This window comes from Aedes albopictus, chromosome 3 (assembly GCF_035046485.1).
Source record: "Aedes albopictus strain Foshan chromosome 3, AalbF5, whole genome shotgun sequence".
Taxonomy (NCBI): domain Eukaryota; kingdom Metazoa; phylum Arthropoda; class Insecta; order Diptera; family Culicidae; genus Aedes; species Aedes albopictus.
Genome location: NC_085138.1, coordinates 131,248,174 through 131,260,992, shown reverse-complemented (window position 1 = coordinate 131,260,992; position 12,819 = coordinate 131,248,174). Strand labels below are relative to the sequence as shown.

Below are 12,819 nucleotides of genomic sequence, written 5' to 3'. Positions count from 1 at the left end.
CCCCTAGAATTGGATGAGCCACCCCTAGAAAATCTTCAATTTACACTGCAGAGCCTCTTTGGATACTCAAATTGGCTCTGTAGGGAATTTCACCAAATAAAGCCAATGTATTTTTCCCGTAAAATATGGGAACTAAACTATTTTTTAACATATTGATGACATTCGTTGGCCTTCTTTTTATTTTTGTACAAATAGTTTTCCTGAGGTAGTGCCATAATTGGTACAGGCACCCTTTTTTTTACTTCCACTTGTAATCTTCTTCAATGTCAGTTATCAACAACTAATAGAATTGAAAATAACTAGTTTTCAACTTTATTTCTGCCAATTCCCCAAGAGAATATTCGTAAATAATAAAATGGCTTACCATATCATTTAATATAAGTCAACTCATTATCATCATCATCATCATCATCATCATCATCATCAACAATGATTCCAAAATCATTGTTACTTCAGGATTTGCATTAGGTAGGACAAATATTGCCACAAAACTTACATATGGCCAAGGTTTTTTGTTTTGTTTTTAACCCTAAAAGGGTGCCTTTCAGAGCTCGTCTTTGATGGAACACACTCAGCGAGGTGACGAAATTGAGGCCATGAAGGTATCCCTTTTAGGGTTAATCTTGAGAAGGGTATAAAATTTGATGTCGATTTTTTCCGAGGAATTGTGTACGGATAAGATATGCACACAGCAAAATCTAGCCACCGCATTTTGGATAGAAATTTTGCAGTTTTCAACAAATCGTCACAACCTATGGAGCAAATAAAAGCTTATTGTGTAAGAAATTTAAAAATGTTTACTTCGGATGATATATTGTCATTGTTTTTGAAATAGAGTCAAAAGAACAAGAAGTTTTTGAATTTTTTTGCACAAAAGTACTGAAAAGCTGACAATGTAAGATAAAACAAACGTCCCAGCACACTTTAGTTAGCTTTCAAGTATTCAGTTCTATACATCATTAGAACGTGGAAAGGTTGCTGGTTAATTGAAGACCAAGAAATTATCGAAGTTCAGCATAAAATACATAGTTTGGTCAACAATATGAAATTGTGTTTTGAAAAACCGAGCTTTTAAAAATACATGTGCAACAAATCATCTTTTTCACTACAAGGAATATTGTGAAAAATGGCCGAGAAAGTGTCCTGCTTATGGAGGAGAATCCTTGCATTTGTATGCAGAAAACTATGTGACAATTGTACCGAAAAAAACATAATATCCCATATATCTAAAAATCACACCAATTCAAAGATAAATATGGAGTAACCGTACCTTTTGGAACCTTCAAAAAATGTCAAGAAAGGGATCTTTAATCAAAAAATAAAAATGATTCCGGCAAAAAAATGGCAAAAACTTCTTGACTAGCGATCGAAGGTACTGTGAAAAACTTTACGGAAGGGCTTTAGCGCAAAGCTCGAGACGACGGATATAATACTTCAAATAAACTTGGTCTTAATGTTAATATAAAGTAGTATAATGCTTTTTTTTACGATGAATTGTTTTTGATTTGGGAATAAGTTAGAATGCATTATTACTGCTTGATATTCTATGGCTAGATTTTGCTGTGTGCATACCTTATAAGTCATCAATTCAAAGCATCTCTAGTTAGATTTTTTTTTCAGTAGATGAATTGATTTAGATAATATCGCAGCCCAGCGGAAGATTGCAGTTTTTGTGTTTTTTTTTTTTTGCGATATCTCTACTGGTTTCTGAGATATTTGAAAAAAACATGCCGTATTTAGTTATTTTCTGGGCTAGATGGGTAATTCTCGCTGAGACCGGCCCACTATTTACACCTTGTCTTCAAAAATGTGTAAGGTGCCGATTTTCTGAAAGCTCTCACCTAAAAAGTAAGAAAAATGCATTTGGTTACTCAAATTGATGGACCCCCCGTTAGTTAGAGCCACAACAATTTTTGCAGACCCCTCGATTTTGGTCAAATGGTGGCTCACTTAAACCGTTATAACTCGAAAGTTTCTCCAACAACCACCTCAAAACGAATTGTTGTTGAAAAGAGGAAAGATAGAGCTACTATTTACAATAATAGAAAATTGGGAAGCTCCGATTTGGCCAAATTTTGTGGCACGCGCCTACATGCAGGCGTAAACTCGGATGCTGTTGCATGTCGTTGCCGGTGCGCATGGAAATGTATGGAGAAAACGTGGCTTAATTTACAAAACTGCAGATAATTTTTGAAAGAAGAAAAAGACATCTCTAATTTTTTGATATGTTATGTATAAATGTCCCAGCTTTCAATTGATGCAAAAATTTTGAAATTCAGTGGTTGCCCTCATGGTGAAAACAATGTTTTGGTATAAAAATCCAAGATGGCGGCCAAAATCAATATGGCCGACCCAACTTTTTATTATTGTAAATAGTAGCTCTATCTTTCCTCTTTTCAACAACAATTCGTTTTGAGGTGGTTGTTGGAGAAACTTTCGAGTTATAACGGTTTAAGTGAGCCACCATTTGACCAAAATCGAGGGGTCAGCAAAAATTGTTGTGGCTCTAACTAACGGGGGGTCCATCAATTTGAGTAACCAAATGCATTTTTCTTACTTTTTAGGTGAGGGCTTTCAGAAAATCGGCACCTTAAACATTTTTGAAGACAAGGTGTAAATAGTGGGCCGGTCTCAGCGAGAATTACCCAGATATCAAAATATGAAATTTTTTCAAATATTTCGAAAATCAGTGGAGATATCACAATTTTGAGCACAAATTTGGTCCAAATGGGTACTAGAATCACTGATTTAGTCTAGAAAAATTCTGTTTGAAAATTAAATTTGAAATGTTTTTTGAAGGGTTGCTCTAGAAAAAAATTCACTTAAACCCTTTGCGCCACCCCTAAATATTAACCTAAATTGCTCATTTTTGTACAGCTCACTTATTTTGACTAGTAGATCACTTTCCACTTGGGAAATTATATCCCGGAGTGATTATTAAAAACAAAAAACCCAATCCAGTACAAGGTTGAAAAATAGACTGATGAGCCATGAAAATGGCGTCTTCAATAAAATCGTTCATGTGCATAAGACTCAAATGTCTAAAAAAGATGTTTATTTCTCCCGAGATTCTTTCAGGGATTTCTTGCAGCATTTTGCCCGGGATTTTTTTTTTAGTTTTTATTTTTGTGTATTTTAACTTAGATGCTAATTCTACACTCGTTTGCCCGGGAATACTTCAGTGATTTTCCCGGTAGTTCCGGTTTCTTTCGGGATGCTTTCCGGCATTTCTCCATTGATCATTTCTAAGGTTCGTTAAGGTTTTTCTACTGAGACTCTATCAGGAATTCCTCCAGCATTTTTTCTGGTTTTCTGCTACCAATTCCTCCGGCGATTCTTTCATCAAATCTCCTGAGTTTCCTTTAAGGATCCCTTCCGGGAATCTTCCATGGATATCTTTCGGCATTTCATCTGGGATTCCTCTCGGGAGTCCTCTCATGATACTTTTTGGAATTTCTGCTGGGATTCTTTCCGGATTCCGTCCCGTAGTATTCCAGAGATTTTCGTAGTATTTCTTCCAGGATTCCTCCGGGTTTCAGTCAGGTATTTCTTCTGGATTTTGTTCAGTCCACTTTAAGGATTCATCCCAAGGTTTTTTCAAAGATTGTTCCTGGGATTCTTTTGAAATATTCTTTTACGATTTTTTACGAAATTCCATAAATGACTTCTGCAGAGGTTCATTTAGTGAATCCTGGGCTACTTTTCCAGTTGATTTCTCCAGTGGTAATGATAGTTCCAAGAAGCATTACTTATTAGTGTACTTAAATACCAGTTCTCCTTTCTTCAACAACAGCATAAAAGTGGAGCGGACCTGGTGTGATGGTTAGAACATTTGACTATCACGCCGAGGACCTGGGATCGAATCCCACTCCCGACAAACTCGCAAAATGTAAGTTCTTCCTTCGGAAGGGAAGTTAAGCGTGGGTCCCGAGATGAACTAGCCTAGGGCTAAAAGTCTCGTTAATACAGATAAAAAAAAACAGCAAAAATATTAACTTTGGTATATTGTTGCATTTCCAGCGAGTTAATACATTAGAGTCATGTTTCTGAGGTAATGTAAACATTCACTTTGAACATAGACGTGATGGCACTCTATTGTCCTTTCACGTTGATCAAATTTATATGGACTTTAACATCGTTTTGATCAAACCTTTGGAAAATTTGAATTACGTCATCAAAGAAAATAAAAACTGTCAGTTTTCCGTTATCTAAGTTCAATCAGAGTTGCCATCTGTGGTCACAATTCCAAATTGTGCATGGCCACTCGCATCAATTTCTCTACTCCTGTTAGACTATTGAAAGGTCGTTATCTATTTGCTCTAAACAATCATAGAACATATCATGCGAAATTTGGTCCTCTAAATCGAATGATGAATCTCTAGAAGCAGCACTACGTATCTATTAATATAACCATATCTCAAACAAATATATAAAAAAAATGATTCTTTGAGAAACAATAGAATATAGCTATGAGTAAAAATGAAGCCTACGTTATGTTTGACGAAATAAATAAATCATAATTACACGTGATAGTTTAAATTTGGCCAATATTCAAACTTAAGGATTGTGTTTTTTACGTCTTATTTTTATACAATCCCCCTACTCTATAACTGACGTAGAATAATGAGAGTTCAATTAGTTATATTATTCAGGGACTTTTGTTAAATGTGTGAAATGTGTGAATACAGTGACCAGCACAAAAACGATCCATCATATAGCGATTACAGTTTCTTATAATTTCTACATGCAAAAATGATAAAATATACCTCTATGCCATTCAGTATCATAATTCCTATTTCGTGTAGTAACAACCAATTCAAAGAAGTTTGTGGAAGACTTCAACCCTCTAGGATGCATACCGAGGAAACCAGAGACTAGAGCATTGTATTGAAAAATAAAACACCAATGGGTGCACCCATTATACAAATAGGTGGATTTTCTAGAAAAAAAATCTTGAAGGAATATCGGAAGAAACATATGGAAACCCCTGGTACACCACCATACAAAACAACTTGAGATATTAAAATAAATCCTGGAGAAATCCCAAATAAAAATCCTAAACATTTTAAAATTAATTCCATAGAGAAATTTCTAGGGGTACGCTTGGTAGTAATCCTGGAGGAATTTCTGAGAAAATTCATAGGATACCCGGCGGAATTCCTGATGAAATCTGTGTGTGAATTTCTGACCAAATTCTCTGCAATAACCTCTTCCAGATTTCCGCAAGAATCATAATAAGAATTTCTGAAAGACTCTGAAAAAAAATTTCTGAAGGACCTCTAGGAGGATTCTCTGAGACCTTTTTAAGAAATCCTTTTAGATATTTCTGAAATATTAGTATCTTGAAATAATATCTGAAGGAATGTGAAGAAAACTTGGGAATTTCCTTAATAATCTCTTGTAGAATTTATTTTGGAGAAAATTCTTTGGACAGCTTTTGAGAAATTTTTTTAAGGGGTTCTGAGTTTCGAATTCTTAATGTATCCATGAATAATTTTCTAAAACAAAAATCCATGGAGTAGTTCATGAAAGGTTTTCTATATGAGCGCTTAAAAAATTTTTGATTCCTACAAGAAAAAAAATGAAGAAATTCGTAAATGAATTTATGGGACAATCTATGCAAGAATTTTTGAAAGAAATTTTCGGAAGGTATCCGTGAAAGACTTTCTAAAGAAGTTCTTGGAGAAATTTCTGGAGGACATTTCAAAGTCTTAAGGAACCCCGGAAAGATTTTGTGAAAAGATTTCTGATTGTTTTTTTTTCAGGAATTCCTGGATAACTTTTTAAAATTTATTAATGAGGAATTTTCAAAGGCGTCCCTCAAAGAATTTCTTTAAGAATCCCTGGGAGATTTTTTCAGGAACTTCTGATTTTTTTTAAATGAATCCTTTGATGGATTCCAGCAAGGGTCCATGAAAGAAATATCGAAAAATCCGTAGAAGTTTTTTTTTCAGCAATTTGTAAAGAAATCTCTGGAAGAAAATTTGGGGATATTTTGGGAGAAATTATTAGTCGAATTTATAATAAAAGCCATAGAAAATGGGGGCCCGAATGGTTCATACATGTTTTTAAAAGAAACCCTTGAAGATTTTTTGACATACATTGTGAAGCTTCTGGAGGAATCCCTGGTGGAATTTCTGGAAAATTTGGAAGTTGCTGGGGAAATTCTGGTGAAATGCTTGAAAGAATTTCCAAAGTTAAACCAGCACAAATTTTCGAAGAAACTTTCTGAAGAAATTTCTGAAGGAATCTCTAAATGAAATTTTGAAAAATTTCCTGGAGGAATTTCTGAAATTCATGGATATTTTTTTGGAAAAAATGAAGGAATTTCAGAAGTAAATCATGCAAGATGCTTTGGAAGAATTCTGTGTAAAATTTGTAGTGTAGGAGGAAAACAAATGTCTAAAAAATATTTCAAAATGAATCCATGGACGTTTTTTTTTAGAAAAATCCGAATTTTTAGTCAAATTACCCAAAGTTTTTTTTTATAACAATTTATTAGAAGAATGTCTGAAGACATTTTTGGTAGATTTTCTAAAGGAATCTCTAAAACATTCTCCAAACGAATGTCTAGAGAAATTTCTGAATAAATATCCAGAGGAATTTCTGGAGTAATCCCTGGGCGACTTTCTCATAACCTCCGAAATGGTTTGTGAAAAATCTTGTAGGAATTGTGCTGCAATTCATGCCAGATTTTGTAAAAGAATTCTTCATGACACTTCTGGAGGAACATGGAAGATTTTCTGAAATAGTCTGTCACATGATAATTTTATTTGGGAAGTTTTTTGCGGATACCGTCGTAATAAAGTTGAAAATTCTGGTTTAAGTTACTTTTATTTAACACCGTAGAATTTCAACACAAGGCGACCGAGCAGATAACAGTACAAACCTGCACTACTCGTACAGACTGATCGTTCGGCAAATTCAGCACATCTAGTAATTAACCACTACCAAGCGCTTGCCACGAATCTCTTAAATTCCAAGGGAACCCCTTCAAGAAATTCCTGATGGGATCCCTGTATTAATTTCAGAAGTAATTCGTAAAGGAGTGTAACATTTTCGAAGGAATCCATGAATGAATTTCTAAACTTTTTTTTTTTTTTGGGAAATTTATGTTTAAAATATTGGCGGTTAAATCATCCATACATATGTTTGAAGACAAAAGATTTCGATCGCAACAAGCCAGCGAGATAGTTTTTTTTTTGTTTTTATTAAAGTGCATTTTAACATTTGAGCGATTCCACGAACAAGTGGGAAATTTTTCCAGTTTTTATTTTTTGTATTTTTTGATTTGCATGGAACCTTGCATACAAGTTTTTGGGGAACAAAAACGCCGTTTTGCATACTTGGTTCGCCATTTTTAATCTAGCCTTACTTATGAGAGGGCCTATGAAAAATGCACATGATATCTTCAAAAAATTGTATCTCGAAAACGGTTTGTCCGTTCGGTTTGGTGTCTTCGGCGAAGTTTTAGACAATTGTTGGTGCTATATGGAGAAAATATGCACGGTAAAAAAATATGTTTGGTTTTTGTGATTTGAACTAAAATATAGTTTTTCCCTCAAAAGTGACATGTCAATATTTTTTTTATTATCCTTATGTTATAGCTGACTGAAAATGCTACCTAGTGCACAGTGGGTTGTTCTGGAGAAAAATAGGTTACAATGAAAAAAAAAATGTTTTAAAAAATTACGGTTTTCAAAAAAAGCTATTAAGTAAAGTCAAAAAAGTTTGTCGCCCTAATTTTATGAAAGTACATCAAATTTGCAAGAAAAAAGTACTTCGGTAACATTTTTCTAAGATGCACCGTTTAGAAGATATTACTAATTTAATATTGATTTTTTTGATAACTTAATAAGTTTTGGCCCTTTTCGAATGTACTCCGTGTTTCTCCAGTTTCAAAAGTATTTTTTTCGGAAAGATTGGAAAATTTTGAGTTAAAATGACACTGACAGCTTAAAGATTTGAGTGAAATTCTCTGCCTTAAAAGTATTTTGAAAAACAAGTTACAAAATCCCACTATCAGGAACAATGATTTCTTCCAGTGGTTTTTGGTGTATTGTGTTGAAAATGTGCATTCAACTTTTGCATATCGCAAGCTCCTCAATTAGCAAGATTCAAAAGAGCGAATAAGGCTTATTTTTCAGGGGTGGTATTTGTGCGCAATAAAAAATAACATTATACTTTGTACATCAGTTTATTTTTATTCCTGTATTTTTATCAAATTATTGTTTACACAACTTTCTTAACAATATCGAATATTTTGGCATCATTGTCAGGGCAGTTTGAATAAAGCTTTGCCTTTATTGTATTTTCTGATAGAGGAAGAAATGAGTGGAATTTTTGAGTTCCTTGAATTGTTTTTGCATTATTATATTGATTATTTAGCTGCAAAGACATATTTTCGTATTCTTCTGTAGTAGAATAACAAAATGACAACTTTGTAAGTTCTTCTTCTTTTCGTTTGTTTGCCCAATTAAACAACTCTCTTGCAGTCTTTATCGGGTGTTCGCGTTCTTTGGCTAAACTTGCTCTGGTAGCCATGCGTTTTATCGTACCTCCAATAGCATCGCATGGACCTTTTCCGTGCGATGTTGCGAAGAAATGCCATTCAGCGTCAATACCATACTTTGACTTAAACTTACAAAGGCTAGAAAAGTTTTTTCGGTTTTTATACTGTGAAGCAGCACCATCTGACATAAAATAATTTTTTTTCATGTTTTTATTTTGATCAATTTGTAAAAAGTTCATCATTTTATCAATAAACAAATTAACAGCGACTGAATCATGTCTTAGTTCTTCTGAAATTATTATGAAGCTAAAATGTTTAATTTGCCTATTTTCAGTATAATATATTACGAAAGGATGGATTGTGGCCTGTTGCACGTTCCAATGGTGTGATTGAACTTCATCCTGCAAAACGAAGCTGTAATTTTCAGAAAAGTCACAAATAGCCAAAAATTCACCGTCTTGCAAGTTTTGTTTTGTAGTTTTCAAAAAATTGGATTGTTCGGTTTTTACAAAATCATGCGGAATCAAACTTTCTAATTTTGAGCTGAAAAATGTAACAAAGTCATCGGTTTGCTTTACAATAGTTTCTGAATCACATCTGTCAGTGGTAACCCATTGTTCGAATGAAAGCTTTTCAACAAAGTTTTATTCCAGTTGTTTCAATAAACTGTCTTCTTAAACTGAGGTATCTGGGCAGTTTTTACTTCTTCGTAGATGGCAATGAGTTGTCTTATTTTCGCAAAGTAATCTATTCGTTAATGTTTTTAGATCATTCAAGACATTGTATTTTTTTAAGCTATGTAGAATTAAATTGACATTTTCATGCGTAGTGCAAACGCAAACATTATGTGTTCCTGTGATAGTCAATAGTTTACATTGCCTTGGCCGGAGGCTTGCAAATGATGAAAACCCTATTTTTACATTGACGTACACTTCATTAAAGCGATTAAAAGCTTCTCTTAATGTCATCATTAACAATCTTTTCTGAACAGCTAATCTCTTATTTCCTGTCTTTACGCTAACACAATCTCTTTGGCCTGGCATTGCACGGCTTATATCATCGTCCTCAAAAAAATTCAAAACCAGTTCTTTTGTTTCATTACTCAAAGCTTTTCTAGAGCTTGAACCTTGAGATGAATCTAATACATTATTTTTTTCCTTTCTTGCATCTGATGCCATATTTCTACCAGTTTTAAATTCGTCTACAATTTTTTGTACTGACCATGATTTTGGAAACAATGATAAAATTGATAGTTTTTCTTGCCTTGTGGCTGAATTTAAAAATTTAATTTTCATATTTTCTATGACTTCATTAAACTCGTTTGCTTTTTCTGTTTTAGCGTCTAATTTAAAAAGATTTCTTCGTACACCTTCGACGATTTCAGCGCACTTTTTTTCAGGATAGTGAACATTTTTAACCTTACCTAAATCTATAGGCGAAACACGAATAGCTGCTATTCCTCGGTTGAATATTTCGACGTCTACAGGCATCGTGAAGTCTTCATTTGATTGAATTGTGCTTAGCGTTGACGCTGATGGTATCGTGACCAAACTTTCATAGCTTTGCGAATCAGGTACAACAGGTATGGTCTGAACAGTTGGCATCCTTGAGCCACCGGCTACGCTTTGTTCTTCGTTTTGGGTGAGGTGAGCTCGGCAAGACGAACAAATACGAAAATCCTTGGTGTTCAGTGTGGATACCTTGGAAAATCCAATTGACTTCAGTTTTTGGATGATACCATCCGTGAGATATCGCAGCTCTTTCGAACACTGAATGTCTTTGAATGGACGAATACATCTGATTTTACTCATTTTGTAATCTGTAACATAGAAAATATTTTCCAATTGTTAGTTTTGAACGAAAATATCACAACACATAAAATTAAAATGTGTATTTAAAACTTACCTTTGCACCAAAACGTGTTACACTTTCCTTTACAATTATTATGTTATCAAACAACACTGGATCTAGTTCAAAAACACTGGATTATTAGCTGAAATTACTATGAAATCACTATGCTTCTAGCAACCTTTCTGCATTTACTGTTTGGTTTTCCCTAGTAGATACTGGATGAATTCAGAACCGAGTCAGACATTATTATACAGCTCACGGGTATAAATCATAGAATGCTGGGTAAAGACTGCTGGAAGATAGGTAGAGTTGAACGCTCAGGTATCGTCAGGTACGAGTTTGGAGAGTTGGAGCGAGGTAGATTTGCTGGCGTAGGTATATTGTTATTGAAGAAGATTGTAAATTGTATATACCTGGAATGAATAAAGAGTGCGGCGGTTGTTGATTGAGGTATCAGTCGGCAGCCGTCTAGTTTGATGGAAGGTGACTAATATTATACTAATATTATACCAATTTTAATCAAAATTGGCTGAAATCTTGCGAAAAGCTGGAATTATACTAATGTCATCGTGTCAGACTACGTTGATTTGATCCACTTTTTTGTTTATTGATCTTTGTTCTGCCGCTTGTGTTGTGTGTAAGAGGTAGCGGTCGCGTTCGAATGAAATAAAGCAAGCTGACACCCGACCGCGACAACGAAACGAAGGCAGTGAAAAGTGTCGAATGTTTACAAGCCTGGGCCAGCGTGACCATGGTGGACTAGTTCCAACAAAGACCATGTTTACAATCACCAACTGTACGTAGTACAGCTAACTGGTATCTAATTACCTGTATCTAATACTTATTAGCACGTTTTCAGCAGAAGGCAATAAAAACCACTGGAAGAAATCATTGTTCTTGATAGTGGGATTTTGTAACTTGTTTCAAAATACTTTTAAGGTAGTGAATTTCACTCAAATCTTTAAGCTGTCAGTGTCATTTTAACTCAAAATTTTCCAATCTTTCCGAAAAAATACTTTTGAAACTGGAGAAACACGGAGTACATCCGAAAAGGGCTAAAACTTATTAAGTTATCAAAAAAATCAATATTAAATTAGTAATATCTTCTAAACGGTGCATCTTAGAAAAATGTTACCGAAGTACTTTTTTCTTGCAAATTTGATGTACTTTCATAAAATTAGGGCGACAAACTTTTTTGACTTTACTTAATAGCTTTTTTTGAAAACCGTAATTTTTTAAAACATTTTTTTTTTTCATTGTAACCTATTTTTCTCCAGAACAACCCACTGTGCACTAGGTAGCATTTTCAGTCAGCTATAACATAAGGATAATAAAAAAAATATTGACATGTCACTTTTGAGGGAAAATCTATATTTTAGTTCAAATCACAAAAACCAAACATATTTTGGTACCGTGCATATTTTCTCCATATAGCACCAACAATTGTCTAAAACTTCGCCGAAGACACCAAACCGATCGGACAAACCGTTTTCGAGATACAATTTTTTGAAGATATCATGTGCATTTTTCATAGGCCCTTCTCATAAGTAAGGCTAGATTAAAAATGGCGAACCAAGTATGCAAAACGGCGTTTTTCTCCCCCAAAGACTTGTATGCAAGATTTCATCCAAATAAAGATATATGAAAATTACTCGTTGCTGAAATGATATGGAACCGCTCATTTAGCTAATTCTACACATTAGCGAGATAGTGATTTATTCGTTATTCAACGAGAATGACCAATATATGCCAAAAACTCCGAGCGTTTCGTCGAAAACTCAGTGTTCATGCTATTTTTATGTTTTGGTACATTTTAGTATACAATTTAAATGAAAATAAAATAAATTGCTTAGATTTTATGAAAAATTCGATTTTATAGACATTTTGAAAGTTGAAATATCTACTTAATCGAAGTTTACCTGAAACATGGTTGTTGTATAAAATAAAAGTAGAAAAGTTTGGCCAAAGATCTCTAAAAAAATGAAAATCGTTTTACAGGCGCCTGAGAACGAGCTGTTCAAAGTAAAAGGCTCCACTTCTTTTAATTTCTTTTGTTTATTTTTTTTTTTTTTTTGAATTTTAACTAACTATGCTAATTCTTTACACAACTATTTTTTGTACATATAAACACAGCCAACACGAATATGAACCGAACCGTTCGTTCGTCCGTTCGTGAGTTTTGTTGCCTCAAAGGGATTTGAAACTCATTTTTGTACAGTGTCGGACAAAACAATAAGACCACCGGTCCTATTTCATACAAAATGGCCAAGTTTGACGATATGATACTCGGTTTCTAGTAAACCGATTTGGCTGAAATTTTGACAGCTGACATGAAATTACGGGAATTTTGATTTGTATAAAATTGATTCAGTTCTGTTCACTACTTTCAAAGTTACAGATATACGGTGCGATAAAATTCTAACACCAAATTTTTATGATGGTTAGGCTGACACAAA

At 34.0% G+C, this 12,819-nt stretch overlaps 2 protein-coding genes across 2 annotated transcripts in view; both read right to left on the bottom strand.

Annotated features, from left to right (window-relative positions):
• Positions 1–12,819, bottom strand: part of LOC109405980 (dendritic arbor reduction protein 1) — a 395,303-nt gene that overhangs the window by 93,669 nt on the left and 288,815 nt on the right. The gene's annotated exons all lie outside the window — the stretch shown is intronic.
• Positions 7,252–11,993, bottom strand: LOC134291271 (uncharacterized). The gene is made up of 2 exons (XM_062858787.1): positions 10,418–11,993; positions 7,252–10,331 (listed from the first exon to the last, which is right to left on the bottom strand). The coding sequence occupies exon 2, from the start codon at positions 10,321–10,323 to the stop codon at positions 9,187–9,189; it is 1,137 nt and encodes a 378-aa protein (XP_062714771.1). The 5' UTR covers positions 10,324–10,331; positions 10,418–11,993; the 3' UTR covers positions 7,252–9,186.